Here is a 14,549-nt window from a genome sequence, read left to right on the forward strand (position 1 = left end):
AAATATAAATAAAGAAACAGAAATTATTAAAAAGATCTAAATGGAAATTCTGAAGTTGAAAACTACAATAAGTGAATTGAAAAAATTCACTAGAGGGGCTCAACAACAGATGTAAGCAGGCAGAATAATCAGCAAACTTGAATATAGGTCAATTGAGATTATCCAGTCTAAGAAACAGAAAGAAAAGAGAATGAAGAAAAACAAACAGAACCTCAGAAACCCGTGGGACACCAGCTAGTATATCAACACACCCATAATAGGAGTTCCAGAAAAAGAAAGTGAGAGAGGAGGGAAGAAAGAAATAACAATAAAGAATAATTGCCAAAAACTCCCCCAAATTGATGTAAAAACATTAATCTGCACATCCAAAAAGCTCAACAAGCTGCAAATGGGTCAAACTCAAAGAGATCCGCACTTAGACACATTGTAGTCAAACTGCCAACAGTCAAAGACAAAGAGAGAATCTTGAGAGCAAAGAGAAAAGTGATTCATCACATAGAGGGGGATCCTTGATAAAATTAAAAACTGACTTCTCATCAGAAACTACGGAGGCGAGAGGCAGTAAGATGACATATTCAAAGTGCTAAAAGAAAAAACCGTCAACCAAAAGAAAAAACGGTCAACCAAGAATTCTGTATCCAGTAAAATTATCCTTCAAACAACAAAGGAGAAATTAAGAAATTTCCAGATAAACAAAAACAGAATACATCACTAGCAGATCTGCTCTACAAGAAATACTAAAGGGAGTCTTTCCTTCACGCTGAAATGAAAGCACACTAGAAAGTAACTCAAGGGCCGGCCCCGTGGCTTAGCGGTTAAGTGCGCGCGCTCCGCTGCTGGTGGCCCAGGTTCGGATCCCGGGCGCGCACCGACGCACCGATTGTCCGGCCATGCTGAGGCCGCATCCCACATACAGCAACTAGAAGGATGTGCACCTATGACATACAACTATCTACTGGGGCTTTGGGGGAAAAAAATAAATAAATAAAATTATAAAAAAAAAAAAAAAAAGAAAGTAACTCAAATCTACAACAAAGAAAGAAAAAGTACCAGTAAAGATAACCACATCTGTAAATATAAAGACTGTACAGTAGTCCCCTCTTATTCGCAGTTTCACTTTCTGCAATTTCAGTTATCTGTGGTCAACCACAGTCCAAAAATATTAAAAGAGAAATTCCAAAAATAAACAATTCAGAAGTTTTAAATTGCACACCGTTCTGAGTAGTGTGATGAAATCTCACATCAGCCATCCTACTCTGTCCCACCTGGACGTGAATCATCCCTTTGTCCAGCATATCCACACCATATATGCTACCTGCCCATTAGTTACTTTGTAGCCTTCTCAAGTATCAGATCATTGTCCTGGTATCACAGTGCTTGTGTTCAAGTAACCCTTACTTTACTTAAAAATAGCCCCAATGCACAAGAGTTGCGATGTTGGCAATTTGGATATGCCAAAGAGAAGCCGTAAAGTGCTTCCTTTAAGTGAAAAGGTAAAAGTTCTTGACCTAACAAGGACAGCAAAAAAAAAAAAAATCATATGCTGAGGTTGCTAAAATCTACAGTAACTTTTATTATAGTTTATTGTTATAATTGCTCTATTTTATTAGTTACTATTGTTAATCTCTTACTGTGCCTAATTTATAAATTAAACTTTATCATGGGTATGTATGTATAGGAAAAAACATAGTATATATAGGGTTCTATACTATCTGCAATTCCAGGCATCCCCTGGGGTCTTAGGAAATAGCCCCTGTGGATAAGAGGGGACTACTGTATGAACATATTTTTGTTTGTAACTCTTTTCTTCTATCTGATTTAAAAGACAACTCCATAAAACGGTAATTATAAAATTGTGTCAATAGACTTTTAATGTATAAAGATATAATTTGTGTGACAATAATAGCACAAAGGAAGTGGAAGGGAACAGAGCTATATTGGAGGAAAGTTTTTGTATATTAATGAAATTAAGTTAGTATTAATCTAAACAAGTTTAAGTTATATTGTTAATTGTAATCTCTAGAGTAACCACTAAGAAAATAACTCAAAAAATATAGTAAAAGAAAAGTGGGACAGAGTGGAGAGGACAGATTGTAGATCCATTTAGGAGGTAGAGTAAGTGGAAACTTGTGTCAGATGGAAGAGAGATATGCTCCCTCAAGGAGCACATAGTCTAGTGGAAGAATCTGAAGAGTGAATGAAAGATTATTCTATAGTGTGCCCAATGACTGGAACTTAGGAGGGGAAGGAGAATGGCAGGAGATGAGGCTGAGACTAGATCATGAAAGGCAGGGATTGACTTTTGTTCCTAAGGTATTAGAAAGTCATTTAACAAATTTTGAGAAGAGAAGTGACATGATTTGGAGCAAAGAAGTATCTGTGAGTCACTAGGGAAATGCAAATCACAACAACAAAGAGATACTACTTCATACTCACGAAGATGGATATAATAAAAAAGACAGACAATAACAAGTATTGGTGAAGATGTGGAGAAACTGGAACCCTCACATATTGTCGGTGGAAATGTAAAATAGTGCAGCCTCTTGGAAAACAGTTTGGTTATTCTTCAAAATGTTAAACATAGAGTAACCATATGACCTAGCAATTCCACTCTGAGGTACATACCCAAGAAAATTGAAAACATATGTCCATACAAAAACTTGTATACGAATGTTCATAGCAGTATTCGTAATAGCCCAAAAGCAGAAACAATCCAAATGTCCATCAATTGATGAATGAGTAAAGAAAGTGTGGTATATCTATACAACGGAATATTATTTAGCCACAAAAAGGAATGAAGTACTGATACATGCTACAACATGGATGGGCTTTGAAAACATTGTAAGCAATGATAAAATTATAAAATAACCCAGACACAAAGGCTACATACTGCATGATCCCATTTATATGAAATGTTCAGAATAGGCAAATCCATAAAAACAGAAAGTATATTAGTGATTGCCAAAGGCAGTGAGGGGAGAAGGAGGAGGAAATAGGGAGTGACTGTTAATGGGTATGAGGTTTCTTTTGGGGGTGATGAAAATGTTCTAAAGTTAGATAGTGGTATGGTTGCATAAATCTGTGAACATACTAAAAACCACTGAACTGTACACTTTGAAAAGGTGAATTTTATGGCATATGAATTATACCTCAATAAAACAAAAACCATGTTGAGTTACCATTTCACACCTAGCAGAATGAGTAAAATAAAAAAGACAAGAAATATCAGTGTTGGCAAGGATGCAGAACATCACTGTTGGTCAAAGGCAGTGGTACGGGTTTATAAAATTGTCAAACTAACCAAAATGAGTACGTAAGATCTGTGAATTTTATTATATGTAAATTTTATCCCCATTAAAAAAGAAACAACAGTATGTGAAAAAATAAATGTTTTATTAAAATATTCATGGATGAAGTAATACAATGTCTGGGATAGGTTTTAAATACTCCAGAACAAAAAATGGGATCAGGTAAAAGAAGACTGGTACATATTGATAAATGTTGAAGCTGAATGATAAATACATCAGGTTTATACTATTCTCTCTAGTTTGTGTGTGTTTGAACATTCCCATAATGAAAAGTTAAATTATTCATTCATAAATAAATGACTATTTCTTACTGTAGTTCTGTGGCACAAGTTCCGGGTTCTTAGGAGTTTTCAACTTGTAGGATACATCTCCAATATTAACTGTATCACCTAAAAAGAGAATAAGGAAACACAACCATTACAAGAAACAAGTAAGAAAACCACACACTATGCCTTTCACAATGATTTTCCTGACCTATGGAGAAGGATGTTATAGAAATGTACCACACATCAGTCTGTGTCAGGCACCACAGACACATTCATCTGTCAGGCACTATGCTCTAAAATTTCTACACAAAGTGTAAGTTATATAAAGAAGTGAAACATCAGCGAAATTCACATTTTAAATGCTATGTTAGCAAAAAAGGTAAAGTATAATAAAATATATTAACCAGCTTTATTTTCTCATTAATTACAATACTAATAAAGTCAACAACAATACGGAAGGATGCTTTTTGCTTAAGATCATCCAAAGCATCCATAGGGTGGTATCTTTAACACATATCTGCAACCTTTTTAACATCTTTATAAGTTCTTATTTTTACTACATACAACTTCAAGTTCTCTGGCAACATAACCCCAAAATTCAGTATTTCTAGGTACATAAAAAGAACAAAGCCCAGTGGTATATTTGCCAAGAATTCCTACATGAAACAACCAAAACAGAGCAAAAGTTCTCAGTAACTTCTACGCGGTTCTACTTTTTTAAAGTAACATTAATTTCTGGCTGATCTACTAAAGTGCAGGACTAAACCAAACAATCTGCTTCGCTCTCACCAACAGCAAAATAGACATACTGATACCATCTGCACCTGGAACTTCACTTGGAAAGGGCTCAAAGACACTTAGAAGAAGTAGCTGTGCAAAACACACCTTTCAGCACTGCCAGTTTTGAGCTAGTAAGGTATCCTGGAGACTAAGGCCTTAAGGCACGGTAATAGTAACAGCAGCCAACACTTGTTGAATGATTACTATCTTCTAAGTATTTTACACATTCCCAAAATAACCCTGTGAGACAGAGACTTTACAAATGAGGAAATCTGTAAATCTGTGAAAAGTTTTTATAGATGAATAAATTTATCACAGGTATGTGATAAATTAAGAGAAAAGTAGAAACACTGTGTAAAACACAGGTATACTTTCTAATAAAGAAGACATGTATATTCAGAGTTCAATTGTACAAATCAAAGGAATTTTCCTCTGAATTAGTCTAGACATCAGCTAATACTTACTAAGCACTAGCTATTTGGCAAACATTGTTATAGACACATTATTTATGTTATTTCATTTAATCTTGGGTCTAAGTAACCCTAGTTCCTATGAACTATTTCATATTTCATATAACTGCTGCAATGGAACCTCCCTCTCAAACTAGCTTAGTAAAAGGACATTCCGGTTTCTGTTAGAGCAGCTATGTGAAATAGCTCACAGGGACCATGGGTTACTGAAGAGACCTAGACTGAGAAACCAGTCCACAGCTAGTAGGGAAGGCAACAAGAAACATAGTCAAAGTCACACCTCAGGATAACCTCACTGAGATACAGACCCGGCACCACTAGATCCACACCATGGGACACCATGACCAGAGGACAACTTTTTTTCCCCCAAACATTTTATTTTAATATTTTTCAAAACTGTAGAAAAGTTGGACTATCTTAAGTCGCAGAAATTGTGATTCTTCATCTTTAGTCTAAAGTTTTCCAGGGCCGGCCCTGTGGCTTGGCGGTTAAGTGCGCGCGCTGCGATGCTGGCGGCCCGGGTTTGGATCCCGGGTGCGCATCGAGGCACCACTTCTCCGTTCATCCTGAGGCCGAGTCCCACATACAGCAACTAGAAGGATGTGCAGCTACGACACACAACTATCCACTGGGGCTTTGGGGGGAAAAAATAAAATAAATAAAATCTTTAAAAAATAAATAAATAAAAATAAAGTTTTCCAATGCATCTTCAAATAATAAGGACATCGCCACAAGTAAACTATTCTTGTAGCCTTTGCATAACTCCCTCATGATTCAAAGTCTTGGGCAGCGGCATTTAATTGGCCAAGCCTACGTTATGACCCACAGCCCGCGCTGCCAGGGAGCAAGTAGAAGAACGAGCTAACCACTGTGACTTCTAGAGTGGAGGCAGGGCCCTGCTTCCTAACAAGACTCACACAATAGGAGATTCCACCACTCTCTCCCTCTCTGCCCCTCTCCCCTTGAACCCCTCACTCCTCTGTTTTATTCCTAACTCACTATGACTCCTCAAGTCTTCTTTGCTTTTTCTTCTTCTCCCCAACTTCTTAACCTTGGGTGCAGAGGCCTAGTTCTAGCCTCTTTTCCATTCTGTCTACAACATCTCCTTGATGAGCTCACCCAGTCTTATGCCTTTAAGTGTTACTAATATATTGCTAGATACCAAATTTATATCTCTAACCCAGACCTTAGAACTCCAAACATGGATATCCAACAGATATTGAGATGCCTAAGAGGCACCTTAAACTTAACATAGTCAAAACTGAACTGATCTTTCCACCAAAATGTGCTCCCCTCACGAATTCCCCAATTCTGCTAATGGCAACTTAATCCTTCCAGTTGCTCAGAGCAGAAATCTTGCAGTCATTCTTAACTTTTCTCTCTTTCACACCCCAATCCATCAGAAAATCCCACTCACTCTGTCTTTAAGATATACCTAGTGTTGTCCCCTTCTTACCACATCCTCTACCACCATAACGCTGATCCACGCCAGTCAGGGGTTTTCTACTTAAATTCATTTTCTCATTTAAATAGCATTATCTCTCACCTCCTAACAGATCTCCTGTTTCAACCCTTGCATCCTACAGTTTATTCTCAACAGAGCAGCCACAGTGATCATAATAAAATGGGAATCAAGTAATGCGAGGCCTCTGCTCAACCCTCCAGGCTTTGCAAAGGGCTAAAAAGCTATTTCTGACCTGGTTCCCCATATCCTCTCTGACCTCATCTCCTACTAGTCTCCTCCTCACTTACTCTACTGCAGCCACACTGGTCTCCTCACTATTTCTTGAACATGTCAGACATATACTCATTTCTAACTTTTGCACTAGATTTTCCAACTGATTGAAATATTTTTCCTAAATATATCCACTTATCAGCAGAGTCCCAGCAAGAAACAGATGGTACATTAAAACTGAGTGACTGAAGAGAGTATAATAAAGGAACCATTTATGAAGATGCAGGCAGAGTGTAGGAAAACCAACGAGGATGGTGCAATACCCTGGGACCAGCAATAACAAGAAAGCCACTACCATCCCTAAGCCTGAAGGGGCAAGGGGAGAGAGCAAGCAGAGAGAGTAAGTACTTGAAGAAAGCCTCCTAAGAGGAGCTGTGACTCCTTTGTGGAGGAACACGGCAAACCTATGGAGGTGACCTGGCAAAGAGGGAGCTGGGGAATAAACACGAAGCAAAAACTGACAGATCTAAAAGGAGAAACAGACAAATCCAAAATCATATCTGGACATTTTAACATATCTCGCTCAGTAACCGATAGAAGAGCAGGAAAAAATATATAAGGGTATAGAAGTAAGGATATCGCTTCTCGGCCTTTTGGCTAAGATCAAGTGAAGAAGTAAGGATAGAGAAGATCTGAAAAGACTATTAACCACTCAACCTAAATGACCTTTACCGAACACTACATTCAACAACGACAGAATACATATTCTTTTTAAATGTGCATGAAACATTCACCAAAATAGTTGGATCACAGGCTGGACCATAAAGCAAGTCTCGATAAATTTCCAAGGATTGAAATCATACAAAGTATGTTTTCTGATCAAAACGGAATTAAATTATAAATAGTAACAAAAAGATAATTGGAAAATCCCTAAACATTTGGAAATCAAGCAACAGGCTTCTAAAAAATCCAAAAAAGAGATCACAATGGAAATTGGACTCATTAAGAAATAGGGCAGTGATCAATAAGCCATGTCTGCTGTAGGCAAAGAGGAAAACAACATTCATATGGTCTAAACCTTTGCCCTCCCTGCCTCAAACGCTGATGTTCTTGGCCATCTTCTGTTACTACGCTACACCTTCCTGAGTCATCTAATCCACACCAACGGCCGAATTCTGACCTCTGTACCACTAAGTCTTAAATGTTTACTTTGGCTCAGATCTCTCTCCTGAGTTCCATACCTGTCAATAGCCTACGGGACACTTTACTTCGATTTCCAGAGATCTCAACTTTAACCCGAGAAAAATACAACTCTATCTTCTCTATGTGTTGTCCAAAGGGCTCTACCTCTTACACTCCTCTCTCAGTGACTGATGCTTTATTCCCTCAGCCTGGAAGGCCTTCCACATCTCTCTCACACTTCTTTCCCTTTACACAACTAGTCCTCAAATATCTTCATCTCCCCATTGAACCTTTTCTACTTTTCGTTTTGCATGATCTCCACTTCCCTAAAGTATTGATCACTCCATTCTCATCTTTCTGCTAGTATAGTACCTGGTTAACGCTTCTGTGATAGTATTTCTCATACTGTATTACAACTATTGACTAGAATGCACAAACGCTTTCCAAAGGTACAGAACATGGAAGTCTTAAGGGGATCAGTTTTCAGATCCTCACTTTCATGTCTTCTGCCCTAACATTGATTTGAACGAAAACCGGCTCCGCAGGTTCTCTATTCCCACTGGTCCTTTTAAGAGTCCTTCTCCCACTTATTTCACTATGGTGTATGGGGCATTGCTCCAGGGTACGAAACATTTTAAATTACAGTTTAGGAGAAGCCTCCTTTAAAAATTATTCAAATCAACATAAATCTGCCTAGACATCGTTTTTCCATGTCTTATATATTTCTATTATATTTTTAGCGAACAGTTGTTTTAAGTGCCCAATATTCTTTTCCCTTTCTTTTGACAACAGAATCCCTCTCTGCAGTGGAGAATCTATTCCATTTGGTTTGACTCGAGTCTATACCACTCATCCGAATCTTTACCCCAGCAACAAAACCCCCAGAAGTTAACAACCTGCAGGAGCCCTGCCAAAACATTCTACCGTCTCGCCACAATAATTGTTTTAGAGATGGGCACACGATGCACGTTTGGCCAACAAGAGTTCTCACCAGGATTTTTGTCAGAGCTCACAGGAAAAGATGTTCTCTCTTCTTCCGACACTGTAAAGACAACGAAAGTCTGGGGCTGTCAGTAAGACTATCACTGCTACCACTTGGAGAAAGCCTGCCAGACACTGAAACCAAATACAGCCAAAAAAAAAAAAAAAAAAGATCCAATAATGGAGAGTGAAAAGTAGGGGGACCATGGAAAAAGGCAGAAAAACCCAAGCCCTAAAGTTATTTGAACATCCTGCATCTAGCCTGGCCTGAAGCCACTGGACCTCCTACCTGTGTGAACCAATCGATCTGTTTTTCTGTGCACATTTCTGTCACTTAAAACCAAACAACTGCTGACTAATACAACAATTTTTTTAAGGTAAGGGCAGGCAGAGCAACTGTAATGGTCCCTGTTTTACAAAAAAGACAAATGCTCAGAGATAAATATAGGACATTTTGACCCCGAGGATATTCTGAAAACAAACATTTTAATCAGAATAATACTAGCATTCATAAATTTTCATCAAGTGATTACCTTTCAGAGTAAAATTCACTAAGCCATAAAAACTCCTTCATCCTTTTTCTTTTATTTAAACTATTATTTTACAGTGAAGATTTGATTTATCAATCACTTCTCTTGCCCCTATAGAATTTTACCAATTATATCTTCTACAACTCTGTGTTTTCCTTTGTGGCCATCAGCAGAGGTTGAATACCAAAAAGATTTTATTCTTTCTCCAATGTCTAATCAATAACAAATTTTGCAGTATATAGCTTTGTCAGAGTTTTATCTTGTATTGATAATTTCTAATAATTCTTTAAAAGTTTTTTATGACTGACAGTTTTTATTTAATTCTTGGCTAACCCAAGAAAAAGATGGATATTTTCCTCAGATATTTCAAGGCTGCTCTCTTGTCAACATCTTTACCAATCGCAATAATGCTTTTCTCAGTTATGTATTTCAGGCAAATCTGTGGCATCCCTTCTCCTAAAATGTCCTTTTAATGCTCTTAATCCCTTCCAAACTGTAAACGATGGATTATGATAGTGAGTGTACACATTTTAGGATATTCAATTCTACGAAATGTCCTGACAATTGAATGTCTTGTAGCTTTGACCAAGAAGTTGGTTGAGTTCAGGGTTTTTCAACAGCAACATTATTGACATTTTGGGCCAGATAATTCTTTGTTATGAGGGCTGTCCTGTGCATTGCAGAATGTTTAGCAGCATCAATGGCCTCGACCCGCTGGATACCAGTAGCAGCCCCTTCCTCTTGGTTATGACAACCAAAAATGTCTTCAGACATTGCCGAATGCCCCCTGGAGGCGAAGAATGATCCCTGGTTAAGAACTACTGGCTTACTGTCACCATTTTTTTTAATACAAAACTTAGACCCAAGAGAAAACCAAATATATCAGCAATTTCCAGGTTAGTCTGCATGTTCCCAATACAGGTCTTCCTAATGATTTATTAGGTTACAACCATAATGGGATTTTACTGCTTAACTCTTTAATACACTAACAGGGTCACAATGTCCTCAGGGTCAAAATAGCCTACTGCAAGTTCAAGGTAGTTAATATTTTCCCCAAAGTTTAATATTAGTAAATACAGAGCTAAAACCTGAACCATAGTATAGTTTTTACCTTTACCATACATTTCTCAGTTGAAACCACAGTTCTGTATTTCCCCTCCCCAAAGTCATTAATTCTATTGTAGCCCAAGGATATAACCTTAAAATCACAGAAACGCACATAGAAGGATGTTTACTGCACTGTTTATACATTTAAAAATAGACAACCTGAATGTCCAAGAATGGGAAATTGGTAAAATAAATTATATAAACATATGAACTTAATACCTATTTAAAATGATCACATATAGCAATATCTATCATGTTAATATGTTCACAATAATGACTGAGAATAAATTATAAAACACATATGATCCCACTTTTTATACAGAAATTTGTATAAATAAGTAAATATTATATATATTATAAAATCTGATAGAATTAACACCAAAAAGTTGACAATTGGGAATTTGTGAAAGTTGACAATTGGGAATTTGTGTGGGAGGATTATGTTTCAGGGGATTTTGTCTGTATTTTTCACTTTTCTATAAGAACACAGATTTCTTGTACAAAAAGTATTTTTAAATATTTCTATAAACAAATTTATTTCATACACTAAAGTCATAAAGATAAAGCAGTGAATCCCTTTAGTGATGGTGTTAAAGGATAGAACTAAATGTGTCATGGTGGATTTATACAGAGGTATGTCTCCAGGTTTATCATTTGATCTTGATCTATGGTATATCTGAACCTATTTAACATCAGAGTCCTACTGAACCAACTTGCTTGGCTCCATCCGCCAAAACACTACAATAATCCTTATTGAAAACTTTTTGTAGGAGCTAACCTCTTTGTTAATCTCTTTGTTCCTAAAACCAAGAGACAGTACTACTAATCGAAGTGTGAAGTGATAATAAAGAATTTACAAATTATAGATACATAGACTATCTGATAACAAGGGATAAAAAGCATTGAGTTCGGTGATTTTTTTTTTTTTTTAACATAAATGACCCTCTCTTCCTTCTGCTTAACAATCTTTATAAAGCTCCTATCTTGAAAGCCAACAAGGCAATTCCAGCCTCTCCTGCTCCTTCTCTGTATGAACTTGAACATAAGCCACTGAATGCTTATTAGGTACAAAATGTTGACAGGCACCAAAAGGAATATAAAGATAAATAAGACATACATACAGTCCAGGAGAGAGAAGAATATTATATAACTTGCATCTATTGTTTATGTACCTTGTTGCTCTTTTTCCAAACTACTAGAAAACAAGGTCAATTACACGCAGAGAGGAGATAATGAGTTACTGGTCACATGTGTGAGTGCAGCTGAAAGCATCTTTCCAACTAAACTGTAATTCATTACGGCATACTGCTATTTGTGGTTTTACATTTGTCTGTGTATGACCTCTGGTTCAAAATGGGACACTCCAACCTTGATGGCCAACATTATGTCCCACGGTAGCCAAGAGCTTGCCTCCTGTTTACCTAGCTCACAGCTGGTATTTGAGTCCAGATCTCTGATGAGTTCCCGGCTGCATTTATCCACAGTTGGAATACCTTCAACCCTGTGAATCTTTGCAGTGGCAAGGAAAGTAAGTTACATAATTTACTCCTGTGGTCTGATCCTGCCAGAGTCAATGACTGAGTCTAAGGAGTCAATATGTTCTGTAATGTGTCCACTTGAAGCAAAGCCTGTACTTTGATTTGCTGGACCTAACACAAATTTTGAGGACATTTACAATTAATCACCAATACCTATACAAAAGACGTTAAAAATTCACATGCACACACATTGCTAATGTTTTTGTAATCAACATGTATTATTCATGTACAAAGAACAATTTTAATTTTTAAAAAGTTCACACGAATTAACTCTATTCCATCTGCTACCCACCATTTAGGTTTAGAACCATTCTAGACCTAAAAGGAACTGGTTTTATTTCTTCTAAAGCCAAAGAAACAGAGTAACTCTCATATAGCTGAAAATATGTATACTAAGAATAATAAAGAAGCTGACTTTTATTGAACATTAATTGAACATTAATATGTGCCAGGAATTGTATTAACTAATTAAATTCTCACAACAACCCTAACAGATACACTCTCCTTATCCTCATTTTACAGTTAAGAAAACTGGGACACAACGTTAAGTAACCTACCCTCAATGCCCCATATCTAGACAGTGCAGAAATGGACTCCAAATCCAAATGGACTGTTTAACTCCACAGCCCAAGTTATAAATTATGCTATGCTTCCACCCTTCACCTCTGCCTTCTAGGACAAAGGAGCAACAAACAAAAAACTCAAAGAATAAAAAACAAAGGAATAAACAAACACCCTATAAGTCACAATAATTAATAAAGGGGCAAAATCTGAAATCACATCTCTATACAGGAAAAGGAAAAAACATTTGTTCAGCGAATGAATGAATGAAATGAAATGTATGGGACTTAAAATCGATCATTTCCTGGCAAGGAAAATTATTTGGAGTGCAGGAAGACGGGGAACGCAAGTGGAACAATGAAACCTACAATTTCATAGTGAAAATCTCCGTTATTGTAAGCAAAAATGACATTGACAAAACCTTGCCTAGAAACACTTTGCCATTCAAGAGCAGCAACAACATACACCCCTTCCCTTAACCAGCACAAATGCTGTATAACTCCAACACACACGAGATTCGTAAAACCAGCTCTGAGCCAAAAAACACTGAGCTTAGAAATCAGAGCATGTGATTCTAATGTAGTCAGTAGCTGACTGTGTGATCTCCAGCAAGTCTCTTTTCACTTCCGGGTCTCAATTATCTCAATTGTAGAGTCAGGGGTTTTAACTAGATTAAGTTGTCATTTTCACTCCAAGAAAATGTGAACCTGTGAGAAAGGAAAACTCCTGTAAAGCTTGGAAAGGGTCGTGGATGCATGTATTAAATACATCATGAACGATGGGTTCTCCGGCGACAATGTACACTTCTAAGCCGCCACTAGCCCTAGCTGGGAACGTGTCACAAACCGGCTTCCAGACCCTTTGGACTCAAGAGAGTAAGGTCAAGTCCAGCTTTCAACAACCCCTGAAGGCTGCTGCGTTAACCTCTGCCTGGACTATAATCCAAGTCAGAAATCTGGGAGTGAACGCAGCAGTGGGGGATGGAGAAAGCACTATGCCAGGTTATCAGAAACCTTAGTCCAGATCCCAGGGGCCACAGAAGGCGGCCCAGAGAGTGCAAGCGCCTTGCCCCGCGTTACACAGCAGGGAGCGGCAAGTGGAGACCAGAACCTGATCTCTTGGCTCCGGCGCAGCGCTCCTTCCCAAGAGCAGCGAAGCAGCAGGGAGGGGGAGGCGGAGGCGCGCAGGGGCCCGGCACGGATCGCGGGGGCGGCGGGGCGTCCCGGGGTTACCTGTGTCGGCCCCCGCCCCGGCGTGCCGCAGTCTGACCTCCGACCGCCGCCCGTCGCCGCCCGGCCTGCCCCGCACCACCTGCCGCAGGAGCAGCCGCACGCGCCGCGCGGCCGGGCCGCCGTGGCCGCCCGGCGCCCCGAGGAGCAGGAGCCGGGACTGCATGGGGCCGGGGCGTCGCGGGGGCCGGCGAGCGGTCCGGGGCGAGCGGCGTCCCGGGCGGGCAGCGTGAGGCGGCGCGGCGAGGGGGACAGGAAGCGGCACCGCGCCGAGTCCGCCGGAAACTCCTTCCCCCGGCGCGGCAGGCTCAGCCGTCTGGGGCCGGCCCGGCCCACGGGGGCGGAGGGAGCTGCGGAGCGCGGGCTGGGGGAGCCGGCGGTCGCCGGCGGGGCGGACCGCGGAGCAGGCGCGGCGGAGCGCTGGGCAGGGCTGGCCGCTCCTGTGCTGCGGCCGTGGAGCTGCGGGCCCTTGGCGCCGACGCGCGCCTGCTCCTCGCCCTCACCTGCGCCTGTTCTCCGGGATTCACCTGCGCCTGTTCACGTGGATCCGCCTCCAGTCGTTCCCCTGCAGTTCTGTAAACTCTCAGGTGTTCAGGAAATGCTTAAGCGTTTTAGGGGCGCTTGGTGGTGTGACTCTTCAGATGCTTTTACTAAGTGGTCATTTCTTGGTCAATGGTCCAGTCTTTTTACAGTGCGCTTTCCCGGTACGCTGCTTCAAATCCCCTCCAGAAATTAAGGACGTGTTCTCGAGACTGTGGGAACTTGCACCCGTCTTGACTCATTGTAACCATGCCAGTGTTTCCATGCAGTACTTGAAAGCTTTACACTGTATCTTTTTTCTACGTGGTTTTCCCCACTAAATTCTAAATGGAAAATTCATATCTCAATGATATTATATAAATTGCCAAAATGTCAGAAAGGA

General features: G+C 39.7%; 1 protein-coding gene across 4 annotated transcripts in view; it reads right to left on the reverse strand.

Annotated features, from left to right (window-relative positions):
- Positions 1-13,841, reverse strand: part of VWA8 (von Willebrand factor A domain containing 8) — a 359,640-nt gene extending 345,799 nt beyond the window's left edge. Inside the window, exons 1-2 of one of the 4 annotated variants that reach the window (XM_087436018.1) lie at positions 13,631-13,841; positions 3,620-3,697 (exon numbers count right to left, since the gene is read on the reverse strand). In XM_087436018.1, the coding sequence (XP_087292144.1) occupies positions 3,620-3,697; positions 13,631-13,793 (241 nt within the window). In that variant the 5' untranslated portion in view covers positions 13,794-13,841. The remainder of the gene's footprint in view (positions 1-3,619; positions 3,698-13,630) is intronic. The other 3 variants (XM_087436017.1, XM_087436019.1, XM_087436020.1) reach the window with 3 other exon arrangements.
- Positions 13,842-14,549: the final 708 nt, after the last annotated feature.

Source organism: Ceratotherium simum, chromosome 10 (assembly GCF_057802395.1).
Source record: "Ceratotherium simum simum isolate JZ-2026a chromosome 10, ASM5780239v1, whole genome shotgun sequence".
NCBI lineage: Eukaryota > Metazoa > Chordata > Mammalia > Perissodactyla > Rhinocerotidae > Ceratotherium > Ceratotherium simum.